Source organism: Geotrypetes seraphini, chromosome 6 (assembly GCF_902459505.1).
Source record: "Geotrypetes seraphini chromosome 6, aGeoSer1.1, whole genome shotgun sequence".
Classification (NCBI taxonomy): domain Eukaryota; kingdom Metazoa; phylum Chordata; class Amphibia; order Gymnophiona; family Dermophiidae; genus Geotrypetes; species Geotrypetes seraphini.
The window spans coordinates 169523575-169538212 of record NC_047089.1 but is presented as its reverse complement, the minus strand read 5'-3'; the positions used below and the strand labels follow the sequence as shown (position 1 = coordinate 169538212).

The 14638-nt window shown below is 42.7% G+C and overlaps 1 protein-coding gene across 1 annotated transcript in view; it reads left to right on the top strand.

Moving 5' to 3' along the window:
- Positions 1-14638, top strand: part of PRPS2 (phosphoribosyl pyrophosphate synthetase 2) — a 101456-nt gene that overhangs the window by 48035 nt on the left and 38783 nt on the right. The window contains exons 3-4 of the mRNA XM_033949809.1: positions 6927-7025; positions 13059-13183. Coding sequence (XP_033805700.1) covers positions 6927-7025; positions 13059-13183 — 224 coding nt within the window. The remainder of the gene's footprint in view (positions 1-6926; positions 7026-13058; positions 13184-14638) is intronic.

The window sequence follows — 14638 nt, the reverse complement described above, 5'->3', positions numbered from 1 at the left end:
CTGGATAGGGGCCTGGCCTGGTCTTCTCTTCGGGTTCATCTGGCGGCCCTGTCGGCTTTTCGGGGGCTGGTGACAGGTCAGCGTTTGTCAGCCATTCCTGATGTGATTCGCTTTCTTAGGGCGGCCAAGTTGATCAGGCCTCCCATAAGGCCCTCGATTCCCTCTTGGGATCTCAATCTGGTTCTCTCTGTTCTAGTGCGCCCTCCTTTCGAGCCGTTGGATGGCTGTTCGTTGAAGGACCTTACGCTGAAGTCGGTCTTTTTGGTGGCCATTACTTCCGCTAGACGGGTGTCTGAGCTACAGGCTTTCTCTTGTAGGGCTCCCTTCCTGGAGTTTTCGAAGGAGCGGGTTGTTTTGCGGCCTGTTCCTTCCTTTCTGCCGAAGGTAGTTTCTCCTTTTCATGTCAATCAATCGGTGGTCCTCCCGGTCTTGGGTAGTCGGGAGGGTTCTTCTGAGCAACGACAGCTGCGCAAGTTGGATGTCGGTCGGGTCCTCCATGCTTATGTGCAGCGGACCCGGGATTTTCGGAGCTCCGATCATCTCTTTGTGCTTCTGGCGGGTCCTCGTCGGGGGGCTGGCGCTTCTAAGGCTACTATTGCGCGTTGGATCAAGGAGATGATTGCTTCCGCTTATCTTCTGAGTCAGAAGCCGGTTCCGGAGTTTCTCAAGGCTCATTCCACTAGGGGTCAGGCGGCTTCTTGGGCTGAGTCGTCGCTCGTGCCTCCGGTGGATATTTGTAAGGCTGCGGTTTGGTCCTCCTTGCATTCATTTGTTCGGCATTATCGGGTAGATGTTCAGGCGCGTCGGGACGCGGTGTTCGGTGAGCGTGTTCTGGTATCGGCCCTTCGGGGGTCCCGCCCGTGAGAGGGACTGCTTTGGTACGTCCCAATCGTAAAGTTAACCTCTACTGGTCTGGAGAGTGCTAAAGAAGGAGAAATTAGGTTCTTACCTGCTAATTTACTTTCTTTTAGCTTCTCCAGACCAGTAGAGGTCCCCACCCTGTCTGTTGTTGTTGTTGTTGGGGCTGTTGCGCGGGCAGTTTTTGGTTTTTGCTGCGGGTTCTAGTATTTTTCTAGGGCCGGGGAGAATTGAAGAACAGCGGCTGTGGCTCGGCTGGCTTAGCTGGCGAGCTGTGGGGACCTTCTTCCTTCGGGAATTTCTCCTCTGCATTTTCCAACAGCATTTTTGGGTATGTTATTTGTTACTCCTTTCGGAGTATTGTTTTTTCTCTCTGTTGTTTTCCAGTTCTTGGTTCTGCTTGGCTATTCGGCAGACTGAGGGAAATAGAGAGGAGGGGCTAGGATATACTGTCCCAAAGTTTTGTTTTCAGTCTCCACCTGCTGGTCATGATTAGATATATACCCAATCGTAAAGTTAACCTCTACTGGTCTGGAGAAGCTAAAAGAAAGTAAATTAGCAGGTAAGAACCTAATTTCTCCTTTTTTTGGATGGTCATATCTTCAGCTTCACTTGACTGTAAAAGCTCATATTGCGAATCTTGGAAGTACCTCATGGTAAATGTCTGCTGGTAAAGTTGTACCCTCAGCTGACTTACTTACCAGCAGCATTATGGAGCCAAACTGTGCCAAAAATTTTTATTCGTTAATTTTTTGCCTACTTTGCTGACCTGTACAAATGGAAGCACGTTTGCAAAAGATTTCATACTTGGCACAGAAACTTGCCCCAATGTGTTTTACCAAACTGCAAAATTTCAGACTCCTAGGTAGTTTCCTTCTGCCGCAGTGCTGAAGCAAAGTTGGCAATTTAGGTCACACGAGGCATTGGAGTGGATTGATTGCTTTTGTTCAACCACCCCTAGCTCCTGACCAAATTGAGATAGATCAAAAAAATTTTGCAGAGTTTCATTTGAAAGTCTTGTCAATACCCCTGTAAAATTTGGTTGGATTTCAAGGGGATTGAGCGTGGGCTCCTGGTCCTCTTGACATGGAATGACCCAATAGTACTAATTGTAATGCAATTTCTTCTATTCATTTTTCATATACACACAACATAATCTTATTAAGAATACATAAAGGTAACCACAAGATTAAAGAACATATATGGAAAGAAAATATTAATTATTACTTTTTTTTTTTTTTTCCAAAAAGGTCAAGGCAGATGACTTTAAAATATACAGTGTCATCTTAGCAACAAATATAGTGCAAAATATAGACAGCAGATATAAATTCTCAAAACTGACACATTTCGATCACTAAATTGAAAATAAAATCATTTTTCCTACCTTTTGTTTCTGGTGATTTCATTAGTCTCTGGTTGCACTTCCTTCTGACTGTGCATTCAATATTTTTTTCTTTCTGCCTCCTACACGCTTCCTCTCCTCCGGACCTCATTCCCTTCTCCAACCAATATCTCTCTCTGTCCCTCCATGAGTCCATCTTTTCTTCCTCTTTCCTCTACCCCCATTGGCAACATGTCTCTCTCTCTCTCACTATCCTTCTCTCATTCCTTCCTTTGCTGCAAAGGGAGTGGGGAAAGAGAGACAGAGATCCAGGGTACATCTCTCTCACTCCCTCTACTGCCAAATCCAACATTTCTCCCTCTCTCATTCCCTGGATCATGTGCAGCATTTTTCACCACTGCCCACCAGCCCCAAGCCCAGCATTTCTCTTTCTATCACCCCTCTCCAGCACAATGCCACATCTCTCCCTCCAACACTATGTCCAATATTCCTCCCTCTTGCATCCCCTTCAATCTGTCCCTCTGTTCCCTCTCCACCACAATATCCAACATTTCTCCCTCCAATCCTTCTCTTCCCCATTCATCTCTGCTTCACGACTCCCTCTCCCCAAATTTCCTCTTTCTTTCTTTCCCTCTCATACACATCAATGCCCAACAATTCTCCTTTTCATTTCCTTCCCTCCCTCCCTCTCTTGTGTCCCAAGTTCATGCCCCCTGCCTTCCATCCTTTGTCCCAAATTCTTACTCCTCCCCCTCTCAATTCTCCCTTTGTCCCCTCTCTCCCTTACTTGCTCACTCCAAGGCCGCACTCTCTCCCTTCAGGGCCGTCCAGCTGGGCTTCTCCTTCCTGCCTTCAGTTGCACTTGTTTGCAGGGACGCAGGCAGTGACTCTCGTACGCTGCACATGGCTGATCCACAAGCCTTCTCACTGACATCGGAGGGAAGGTTTCCTGTTCAGCAATGTGCAAGAGCCACTGCCCGCGTCCCTGTAAATGAATGCAGCTGAAGGCAGCTAACCCAAACTCTTCCCTCCAATTTCAGCTCTGATACCAGTAGGAAGCCTTTGGGTCAGCTTCAGCAGCAGTGATTGAAGAGAAAGGGGGTGGGAGACCCACAATTAAGGAGGAAGGCAGGCAGGAGACCCACGCAGTGGCGCGTACCCCTAAGGGTAAGCGTACCGTGTGTTGAGAAACACTATTGTATGACATTAACTCCAGAAGCAAAAGTCCTTCATCATCCCAGAAGATGGTTGCCATGATTTTGCCTGTAGATTTTTCTGTTTTGAGCTTTTTTGGGGTGGGGGATGATTTGGGTTCCACTGCATTGACTCCATTTTGGACTCAGGATCTCTGTGATAGACCCAAATCTCATCTCCAGTCACCAAACGATGAAAAAAATTCACTTGGTCTTCACAGAGCATCTCCAAGTTCTGACAGCACTGGAGCCTTGAAGCCTTCTGACATGGCGTCAGCATTCTTAGAACCCATCTTGCACTAACCTTGGACATGCCCAACTTTTCATGAATTATTTTCCAAACTGTACTTGCCGAGATGCTCATTTCTTTAGCTGTTTGGGAAACCTTAATTTGTCTGTCTGACAAAATTAAATCCTCGACTTTCTTGCATATTTCTGTGGAAGTTGCTTCCACAGCCATCCTGTGTGAAGTCATCTTCATTGGACTCTACCCCACTTAAAACTGCTTGCTCCATAATTTTACTTTGTAGGATGATGGGGCAGACTCACCATAAACTGCAGTCATGCGTTCATGGATCTCCTTTGGCTTATTCCCTTCTTTAGTGAGAAATTTTATCACTGAACAGTGCTCCAAATCTAGCAGCTTCTTACTTGATTCACGCAAGGACTCTCCTGACATACTGCCTTTTGGAATGTTAGACTCGCACTGAGCCATAACTGTGCATAAGTAATCTTAAGACATGTCGCAACATGCACAGACCTGTTTCAGTATGCTTGCTACTTTCTTTCATACTCGGGTAGATAAATTATTGAACACCCCTAATTGGCATCTCTGAGACCTGGTGGAAGGAAGATAACCAGTGGGGTCTCTGTCATACCAGGATACAAACTATATCACCATGATAGGATGGATCAAATTGGTGGAGGTTCAGCATTATATGTTAAGGAGGGCCTTGAATTGAATAGACTGAAAATTCTACAGGAGCAGAAACATACCTTGGAATCCCTATAGGTAATTCCATGTGTGAAGGGGAAAAGCATAGTGATAGTGTACTACCATCCACCTGACCAGGATGAACAGATGTTATCAGAAATTAGGGAGCTTAACAAATTGAGCATCACAATAATAATGGGTGGTTTCAATTAAGATGAGAAGCACATTAACAAAACCACAAATTATAATTAAAAAATGTGCCAAGGCTCTATTAGAGAAGAACTGATGCCCCTGGGGCCTAGCCAAATGCAGAGACCAAACAACAGTTATAAAAATATAGAGGAGAGTCCAAAGAAAAAAGAAAAAAAACTGGAGAAAAAGACCTTGGTTATGCTTCATGGGTCTAAAAAAAAACCCTCCACTTCCACAAAATTTTCAACAAACAATGTTCCAGTGTTGATTCAGGTTCTAAACTTATAATATTCTCATCCCAAAGTCAAGTCTTCCTTTTTCTTGATATCAATAGCCTCTCTTTAAATTATTCACCTCCCCTTTTTATGAAGAAGAGCAAACTTTAAATATTTCTGTTACATGATCAGGACTACAGTTACTTCAGTCAATATAAATTGAATAAATTCATGTAAATCATTTTGATCTCCCTTGGGAGAACGGTATAGAAAATTGAATGAATAAATAATTAAATATAAATTTCCCAGCTTCTGCAGTGACTGCAATATATGAAAGCATAAGACTTTATAAATTAGCTGTGTTGCTGGATTGCTGCCTCATCAGGGCTTCACTTCCACATCAGTCATCTACCACCAAGCCATCCACTCCTGCTGGCTGCTCTTCCTCTCCGGTTTCTTCACAGCTCTATACACCCGACAGGGAATCCCTGTTTTGCCAAAGGCTGTATAAGGGGTTTCACATTACCACTTTAACCATGCTATCTTATTCCAGCTGACTACATTTCAAGTTTTTTCAAAATGGCTTCAGGGATTCAGGATGCTGAGAAGATAACACGTCCTCTAATCTTACTGCTCTGCCTACTTCCTCATACACACTCCAGCTCTTGCGATGTCATGATCTACCAATCATTGCACAGTCAGTAAAACAAACAACATGGGTATTCAACCCGTTCGAGCTTAATGTAAGGGGCAAATATATCCAGCGTTGCTCATGCTGCCGCAGATAGCGGCGCCAATTCCCACATCTCATTGATTGATGACACTTCTTCAATACAGCAGAGTGAACTGAACATCTTAATGAACGGAACTCATGATGAATTTCCTGACAATTAATTACCAGCGGTTCTTCAATTCTACCTGTCTGTATATAGGACCAATATTCTTGTAAATGAATTTTAAATATCCTTGATGTTTTTCCCACATATACCAGTGGGCAGTGGCATTGAACAATATAGATAACCCCACTTGATACACATCTAGTATGTCCCCTCAGTTGATACTTCTCGTGTGTATTAGGATGCTCGTATGTCTGTATTTCCAAAATCAGTAGACACATAGAACAATGTCCACACTTGTAGTGCCTACACAGTTTATCGACCATCATCCCCTTTTCTGATGGCAAAACATTCAGCCTAAGAATGTCACTTAAATTACTATTTCGTTGAAAAGAAAAATGTATAGTGGATTGTTCAAAACAAGGATTTACTTTCAACATAGAAAAAAGGGGATGTATTAGTGTATTTCATCACAAAAGGCAGTAATACATCCTTATCTTGCCTAAATTCTTTATACTTAATTTCTTCCTAGGATTTTGCAATGCTCGTTTACATGCCCTCTTCACAATTGCTGCTGGGTATCCCCGAACTGTCAATTTTTTACAGTTTAATTAATTTATCCAAAAATATTTGTTTAGAGCCACAAATATGTCGATAACGCAAAAATTGTTCAAAAGGAATATTTGCCTTCATGGGGAATGGATGCATGCTGGAAAATGATAGTAAGAAATTCCTATCCGTTTCTTTAGAATGTCTCAAAAGATGGGGAAAAGCTGATTAGAAAAATAAAATCATCAGACAACAAAGGTAGGAAAATGATTTTATTTTTTATTTAATGATTGAAATATGTCAGTTTTGAGAATTTATATCTGCTGTCTATATTTTGTCCTGTTAAGGAATAATGCATTTCTCTCTACTTCTCTGGCATTACAGTGCATGCAGAGTCTGGCATCTTAGGGTTTTGTTTTTGTATATTAGTACTTTTAGTTTGGTCCTGTATCTGCTTAGGATTTATCTGTATTCTACTTATGTGACTAAGGCCAGGTGTTCTGATAGGACTGAATGTTGAGAAACATTATTGGTGTCATAGCTCTAATAAGGAAGATATTTGTCTGCTCTCTTTCAGCCCTTTTGGACCCAAAATGACCCTCATTTAAAAATTAGAGAAGACCACTGACCTAGGTGAACTCTCCATAGGCACATCATTATTCTGTTCCTCCTAGGGGGGGGGGTAGGAAGGTCCCCCGGTTTTATTTGGTTGTAAGCATGGCTTTGCAACTGGGAAGCAGGGCTTTTAGGACTATGCAGTGGTAGATATATTTTGTATAACATGTTTTGTTTTGGGTTTTTTCCCAGAGCCGTGCTCCAATTTCTGCGAAACTGGTTGCAAATATGCTCTCAGTTGCTGGGGCTGACCACATTATCACCATGGATCTGCATGCTTCTCAAATACAGGTAGGTATAGTGCAGTGCTCATACCTTCTTGAGTTAAGATACAGTACTTTAATTCTGACTGCAGTTTACAGGTCTTTAAGAAAAACTTTAACAGGAGAGTTAATTCCCCAAAAAATGTAAAAAAGAAAAAAAAAATCACAATGCTCCTATTATCCATATACTGTATTTTAAGAATTACCACAATAGATTTAAAATCTGACTTTTGCCCATTTTTGTTTTTACTTTTTTTCAAGTTTTTTTGGACCAGTCAGTGTTGGCAGTTCACCTAAGATAACTCATGTGGGTGAAACAAATGCACACTGAGGCCCTGATTCTGCAAAATGTGTCTAAAGTTAGGCGCCGTTTAGGTGCCTAAGTTAGGCGTCCCTTGTAGAATTGTGCTTAGCAGAGTTCAGCACTGTTTAGGCATCCAACTTTTTAGGCGTCCTTTAGAGAATCAGGTTTTAGGTGAGATTTAGATGTCCAAACCAAGTTTATTAAGTATTTGATTAATCGCTTATTCCACATTCTAAGCGATGTACAAAATATTAAAATATTAAATTACAGTAGTTCAAGGGAAACAGACAATATGAATATAACTCACAAGACAAAACATGACTCAAGAAGAAGGGAATGGGGAAAGAAATACAAGTTTAAAAGATAGTAAAGGAAACATATAAGGGAAGAACAACAACGGAGGGGGAAAAATAATAAGTAACAGAGAATTTGAAGCACAAGGCTCAGTAGAGAGCCCTAAACTAATCCAACATTCTAGTTTTATTAGCTGTCAAATGCATCTTTAAAAAGAAAGCATTTTAGCTTGCTCTTAAATCTATTCAAACTTAATTCTTCTCGTATATAAATTGGGAGTAAATTCCACATTTGGGGGGCTGTGACAGAGAAAATAGAGTGTCATCGTATATTTATAGATTTAAGGGAAGGAACTGCCAAGAGATGTTGGTCGGTAGATCTAAGTGATCTAGATGGAGTATAAGGAATCAAAACTCTATAAATGAAAGAAGGTGATTTATATAGAAGAAATTTAAAAGTTAATAAACTTAGTTTTTAAGTTATTCGGTGAACAACTGGAAGCCAATGCGCTTCCTTAAGTAATGGAGTCACATGATCAAATTTTTTTGCATTCTTTATGAGAAGAAAAGTATTTTGAGAACAGCATTAACCGACTTCAGATCCAGGATCGGCCTCCAGTATTCAGAGTCTCTTTTAGGCATAATAAAGTATATGGTGTATCTGCCCAAGCCCGACTCTGCATCCAAGATGGCTTCTATGGCTGCTAGATTTAGTATCACAAAATACATTTAACTCCACTCATTCAGAAAAGTGCATCTGGCATCTCTCAGCCAGTTTTTTTACTCTCTTCAGGTATTCTCTAAAGGCCTCAGAGTTGGAGCCTACGCACAGTTGTAGTATCACAGACTAAAGTGATCAGCGTAGTTTTATTACTCCTTGCTCCAATCATCAGCCAAGGGACCTGATGTTGTTACTATTTTTTTAAAAAAAAATTTTCCAGTCTGAAGAGATTTAAAAAAGAAAATATTCCTGAAAAAATATTTAAAAAATTTTAATATAAGATTAAAATAGAACACATAAGAAGACTGGAAAAAATTAAAAAAATTTTTTTTATAAAAAGAGTAACAACATCAGGTCTCAAAGATGCGCTGCACAATTTTATCCTTGTTTTGGAAATCATGGAAGAGTGAATTACTCCCAGCCAAAATTGCCTTTTTGATAAAATCTCCATCAGAGAGGGGCTTACCATGTTTTGCCATGCACAGTGAAATTTGAAAGCTGGCAACTGTAAGATGATTAGTTTTTGAAAGATAGTTGCTAAAACTAAGAGACTGGGAGTGATATTTCTTTAATTTTCCTACAAGGAACTCTTTTCTTTGAGCTAAACCAAGTTCAGCAAAACTGTTATGGTTGGTCTCAAAGTGACGTTTGACACTAGATGTGCGAGACACAACACTTTCATTACACATAATACACAATGCTTTCCCACTGCGTTCAATCACTCCATATGTACTCTGTCCAGGCCTCTTGGAATGGTTTTCCACTATCTGTTTTTGCTTTTTTTGCTGTACTCATTTTCTTTGTTCAAGACTTCAAGTCTACAAAAAGGAAAAATTTGTATAATAAAAAAAATCTAATGAAGTGCTGTATACAAATCCGTCCCCATAAAAAAATATGTGATTGGGGAATTTTACTAATTGTAGACATCCGTTTTGGTCAAAAAATATACTGTCCGGGTGAAAACCGGACTTGTGTAACCTGAGTGTATGGGAAAAGGACTTTTATTTTTCATTATTGGAGCCTTTGTTATTTTATTATGATGTTTACAAAAGCACTGTGAAGGGCCACATATACACTTTACTGTTTTTTGCTATATTGAGTTTTCCATAAGGTACAGCGCAGAGGATTAGTGTGTTGGTTGTTCACAGAGAGCCCAGCCCTCCTCTCAGCTTACTGAACTTCTCTATGCAATCATCATAAGCAGCTTTTTTATTTCCTCGAATTTAGCATGTCCCCCATGGAAGATACAGAGGTTTTTACAGAGGAGCACATTATTAGACAGATGTCACATGTGGAGTCACACTACAGCCTCACTGAGTTCCTGTGACAGACTCAGTGTGAAGCTTCTCTTCCTCCCCCAACTTCCCCCTCACACACTGCCTGGCTCATAGGATACTAAGGGGAAGACAGGCAGGCTAAACATCCACTCACAGGACTGCAGCCAGCACAGGAGGATGGGCCGCGGCCCACCGGGACAATGTCCGGTCCTCCCAATGGCCAGTCCGGCCCTGTTGCCAGGTGAGCTGCAAAGCAGACACCGGCACACTCGCCTCCCGCCGCGCCGCATATCTTAATTGCGGACTAGAGAGTTGCGCGGGGACAGAAATCCCACCCGTCCCCGCCAAAGTCTCACCCGTCCCCGTGAGGAATCCCACCCATCCCCGTGAGGAATCCCTCCGTCCCCACCCGTCCCCGCAAGGAATGTCCTCAGTCCCCGCCCGTCCCCGTGAGGAATCCCCTCCGTCCCCGCACGTCCCTATAAACTTCAGAAATAATTATTTCATTTAATTATGCTACTGAATTAAAGGCTCTGGTAGAAACCTATTTACAAATAAGCAAAAAGACTTTATTAATTTGGAAATATTAATTGGGAAGAATACACACTTTGTAAACGGGTTTCTACCAGAGCCTCTTTTGTTTATAAATTTTTATCAACACAACTAATATACTACTTTATCCTGAAGCAAAAAAAAAAGAAAAAAAGAAATAGAATTCTTTTCATACCTTTGTTGCCTGGTTTCTGCTTTCCTCATGTTCTCATTCAGTTCCTTCCATCCACTGTCTCTCTTCCTTCTGCGTCTTCCATTTGCTCTGTTACTGTGCCTCTCCCTTTCTCCCCCCTTCCAAATTGGTCTGGCACCCATCTTCTTCCCTCCGCTCCCCCCATAGTCTGGCATCTCTGTCTTCTCCCCTGCCAGCGTCTTCTCCCCACTCTCTCTTCCCCATTTCCTTTCAGCGTCCTTCTCCCCCCCCATATTCCCCATGTCCTGTCAGCGTCCTTCTCCCCTTTCTGTCTTCCCCATGGCCTTTCAGCATCCTTCTCCACCCCACCCCCCATCTTCCCCATGTCCTTTCAGCGTCCTTCTCCACCCCACCCCCCATCTTCCCCATGTCCTTTCAGCTCCTTCTTCACCCCTTTGCCTTCCCCAGTGCTTTCAGCGTCCTTCTCCCCCCCCCGTCTTCCCCATGTCCTGTCAGCATCCTTCTCCCCCTTCTGTCTTCCACAAATGCTTTCAGTGTCCTTACCCCCCCCACCCCGTCTTCCCCATGGCCTTTCAGCGTCCTTCTTCACCCCTTTGTCTTCCCCAGTGCTTTCAGCGTCCTTCTCCCTTCCCCATGTCCTGTCAGCGTCCTTCTCCCCCTTCTGTCTTCCACAAATGCTTTCAGTGTCCTTCCCCCCCACCCCGTCTTCCCCATGGCCTTTCAGCGTCCTTCTTCACCCCTTTGTCTTCCCCAGTGCTTTCAGCGTCCTTCTCCCCCCTCCTTCTCTCCCGCCCCGGGTGCAGCACAGCCGGCCAGGTTCCCCTTACTTTTGTGGTGCTTCCGTGACCGACAACAGCCCCGGTCTGTCAAACCTCCCTGCCCTTAACCACGAATCTAAATTTCCTTCTTACAGCTGCTGTAAGAAGGTAATTTAGATTCGCGGTTAAGGGCAGGGAGGTTTGTCGGACCAGGGCTGTTGTCGGTCGGTCGGGTTAGCTCCACAAAAGTAAGGGGACCTGGCCGGCTTTGCTGCACCCGGGGCGGGAAGACTTCCGGCGCTGACGTCGGAAGCAGAGCAGGTAGGGAGAAAAGCTGCACGATTTAGTACATCCAGCCCCGCAGGAACCCCGCGACCCTCGGAGGCGTCCCCACGGGATCCCTGCGACCCGTGCAGCTCTCTATTGCGGACCTTCCCGCGTGCCAGCTGCAAGGCCTTCGCGTGCCACAGCTGGCACGCATGCCATAGGTTCGCCATCGCTGGTCTATGCACTGAAACCCCAACTGCATCAAAATATCCATCGTTTTGCCAACCTTGTGAGCAGGTGCATTTGTTTGTAAAAAGAGAACTCCTTTCTGCAAATTCCCTCTCCTTTTTCCTTTCAATGTCTCCTTTAATTGGCACTGCAATTTACAGTAGTTTTCTTCATTAACTGTTTGTCCCCTTGGAAGATAGTCATTACAACATCTTCCTTATCCCAAAACACTGTGCCTTGACCTTTCCTACTGATTTTTGGGTCTTGAATTTTCTTGGCCTTGGAAAACCTGAATGTAGCCATTTCATGGACTATTGTTTTGTCTCAGGATTATAGTGGTGTAACCAGGTTTCATAAACAGTACTAACTAGACGTTCCAAAAAGTAGGCACCATCTCGCTGAAAATGCTGCAAAATCAACTTGGAAGTGTCCATTTGATGTTTCTTGTCAGCATGTAAATATTTGGGCACTCACTTGGCTGACGGCTTCTTCATACCCAGCACTTTCCCTGGATATCCAACACTTTCCCTGGATATCTGTAGTGTCTCAGCAGTTGTTTTAGCTAATATTTGCCAGTCTGTCAAAACCAGGTCATAGACATGGTTGACACCATTTGAGGCATCCCAGACCTTGCTGCATCTTCGGTCTTGAAATCTCCATGCTGAAAGTTTGCAGACCACTTCTTCACTGTGGAGTATGATGGGCATTTGTTGCTCAATGTTTGCATCATACATTCATGGATTTCCTTGGAGTTTTCTTTTGCAGGAACAGGAACTTCATGACAGCTTGTAAATTCCACACTTTTTGTTGTCATGGTTCAATCAATTATCTGAAACAATGTCAAAACATAGCATTACGATTCTGCAAATTGGCAATTTACCTGAAGAGTGTTGTTCTATTTTGCAGAGTGGCAAAATAATGCTCAGAATTTAGGAAGTTGGTTGGGTTGAGAACTTTTCATCATCCCCTCATACATCCCACAGGTTGCACTAGAAGGGAAGATTAGGTACTTACCTTGATAATCATAAATAGGCGTGTCATTCTTTAAGCCCGCCCTGTCAGATGTGCATTAGCATTCTTATTGTCTCAGACATGGCCATATTACTGGATATCTTGTTTCTTTCCTCTGTCCAGAAAAGTCAAGGATTGAGTAAACCTCTCCTATTTTGAAGAGATCAGTATCCCTGTACCCCTCCTGGTTATGTTTTCTCTAGGGCTGACCATCTGCTTTGCTACAAACTAAGGAGTTACAGGATAGCTCAGAGTGAGGGGAGGTGGAGCAGAAAAAATGTAAATGAGGCTTTCTACCCCAGATCTTGTGATCATAGATACACAGCCCACAGGTTCAAGAATGATGTGCTTATTTGCTAGAAAGAAGAATATCGAGGCAAGTACCTAATCTTCCCTTTGTTTTGTTTGAAGGCTGTTTTATTTTAGCAGTATAGGTAAAGTGATGGGAAAACACGATATGCTGAACTTTTTTTTTCCTTTTTCTTTTGGTGTGCAGGGATTCTTTGATATTCCAGTGGATAACCTGTATGCAGAGCCTGCAGTGTTGCAGTGGATCAGAGAGAACATTCCTGAATGGAAGAATTGTATTATTGTCTCTCCTGATGCAGGTGGAGCCAAGAGGTATTATTATCATATCTGTCCTAATATTTCAATAACCTCTGCATTCTAGAGTGTTCTCAGCCATAATCTTTCAGGACCATGCTCCAGTGAATTATTTTTTGTACATAAATATCAAGCATAACTTTACAAATACTTATTGATGATATATGTTTGATTTCCTAGTCCACAGGTTTGGAGGTGGGTGCGCGGGAAACGCTGCTGCCAGCGACTAGGGCTTATTTTTGGGGGTAGGGCTTATATTAAAACCTACCCCGAAAATCATGCTTATTTTCGGGGAAACACAGTAGTGAGGTCTGATAAGGAGATAAAAACTGCAAATAATCAAAGTTGCGAGTGCCAGACCACAAATATGGAGGGGGAAGTGTAGTAGGCTGCAGAAATGAAGAGGGATTTTCCAGCGACTTGCTTGCTTTAGCCTTCTTTCTGCATCCTTTCCTTCTCAAGAGCTGCCTGTGATTTCCTTGCCTTTAAATTCCTCACTGTGCCTGCTGGATTTTAGGTGAGAGTTATCTGACTCGTACGTGTTTAGGTATAACCCATTGTGAACTACTTTATTCAAATTAAAGTTGCTAGGTTTGAACAGAATTTTCAGGCCTTTCACTTTAGCTTTTTCAGGAAAGTGGCAGCAAAATAAAAATTCATTTTTGGAGGGAGAGTGTTGAATCTGTAGTAGATGTCAGATTTCTGCAGTGTTTTCAGCTAAAATGTCTTGTCTTTTTAGTAGTTATTATTGGTCACCAACACATTGAAGCATTTAATTATGAACCATCCAGGCAGAAAGCTACTGAGAGCAGAAGTACATGATTAATGAGCCGTCTGCATACAACTTTATAGCTGTACAATGCAAAGAGGTTTTTCATGGGGAGTTAACATTGTGATCCCATATGAAAGATGCTGGTGCACAGTATGTTAAAATCAGTTATAATGGGGCTATTAGCTGTTTGGCTTCAATGCAGAGAAAACAGACTTTTAACACATGCACAATGCCAGAACGTCAATACCAGTTTTGAAGAGCTGTAAAAGGGTTCGTAAACTGCACAAAAGTCCCGGTAGTCTAGTGGAACAAACACCCACCCCCACACACAAACAAACAATATAAAAATAAAAACCTTATTGCCTTATTTGATAGGCTGACACCTAGTGGCTCATTGGAATGCACAGCTAGGAATTGGTGCTGTCATTTTGAATGGTGGTATGCTGGCTGGAGGCAAGAGCAAGTTGGTATTGCTCTTGCTTTTCTCAACTTTTTAAGGAGGGTAGCAAGGATCTGGGGGAAGGTTCAGGGAATGAAGTGGGATCCATCAGACTACCAGAGATTTATTTATGTTGGGTTCTAGGGATGTTCCTCTAGCTGTCAGTGCATGAGCTAATCACCACTCATGGACTAACAAGAAGGGGGCATATTTTAGTGGTGAGTTGGGAATTACTGCCACAGTGGTGCAGTTTTCTCTGACA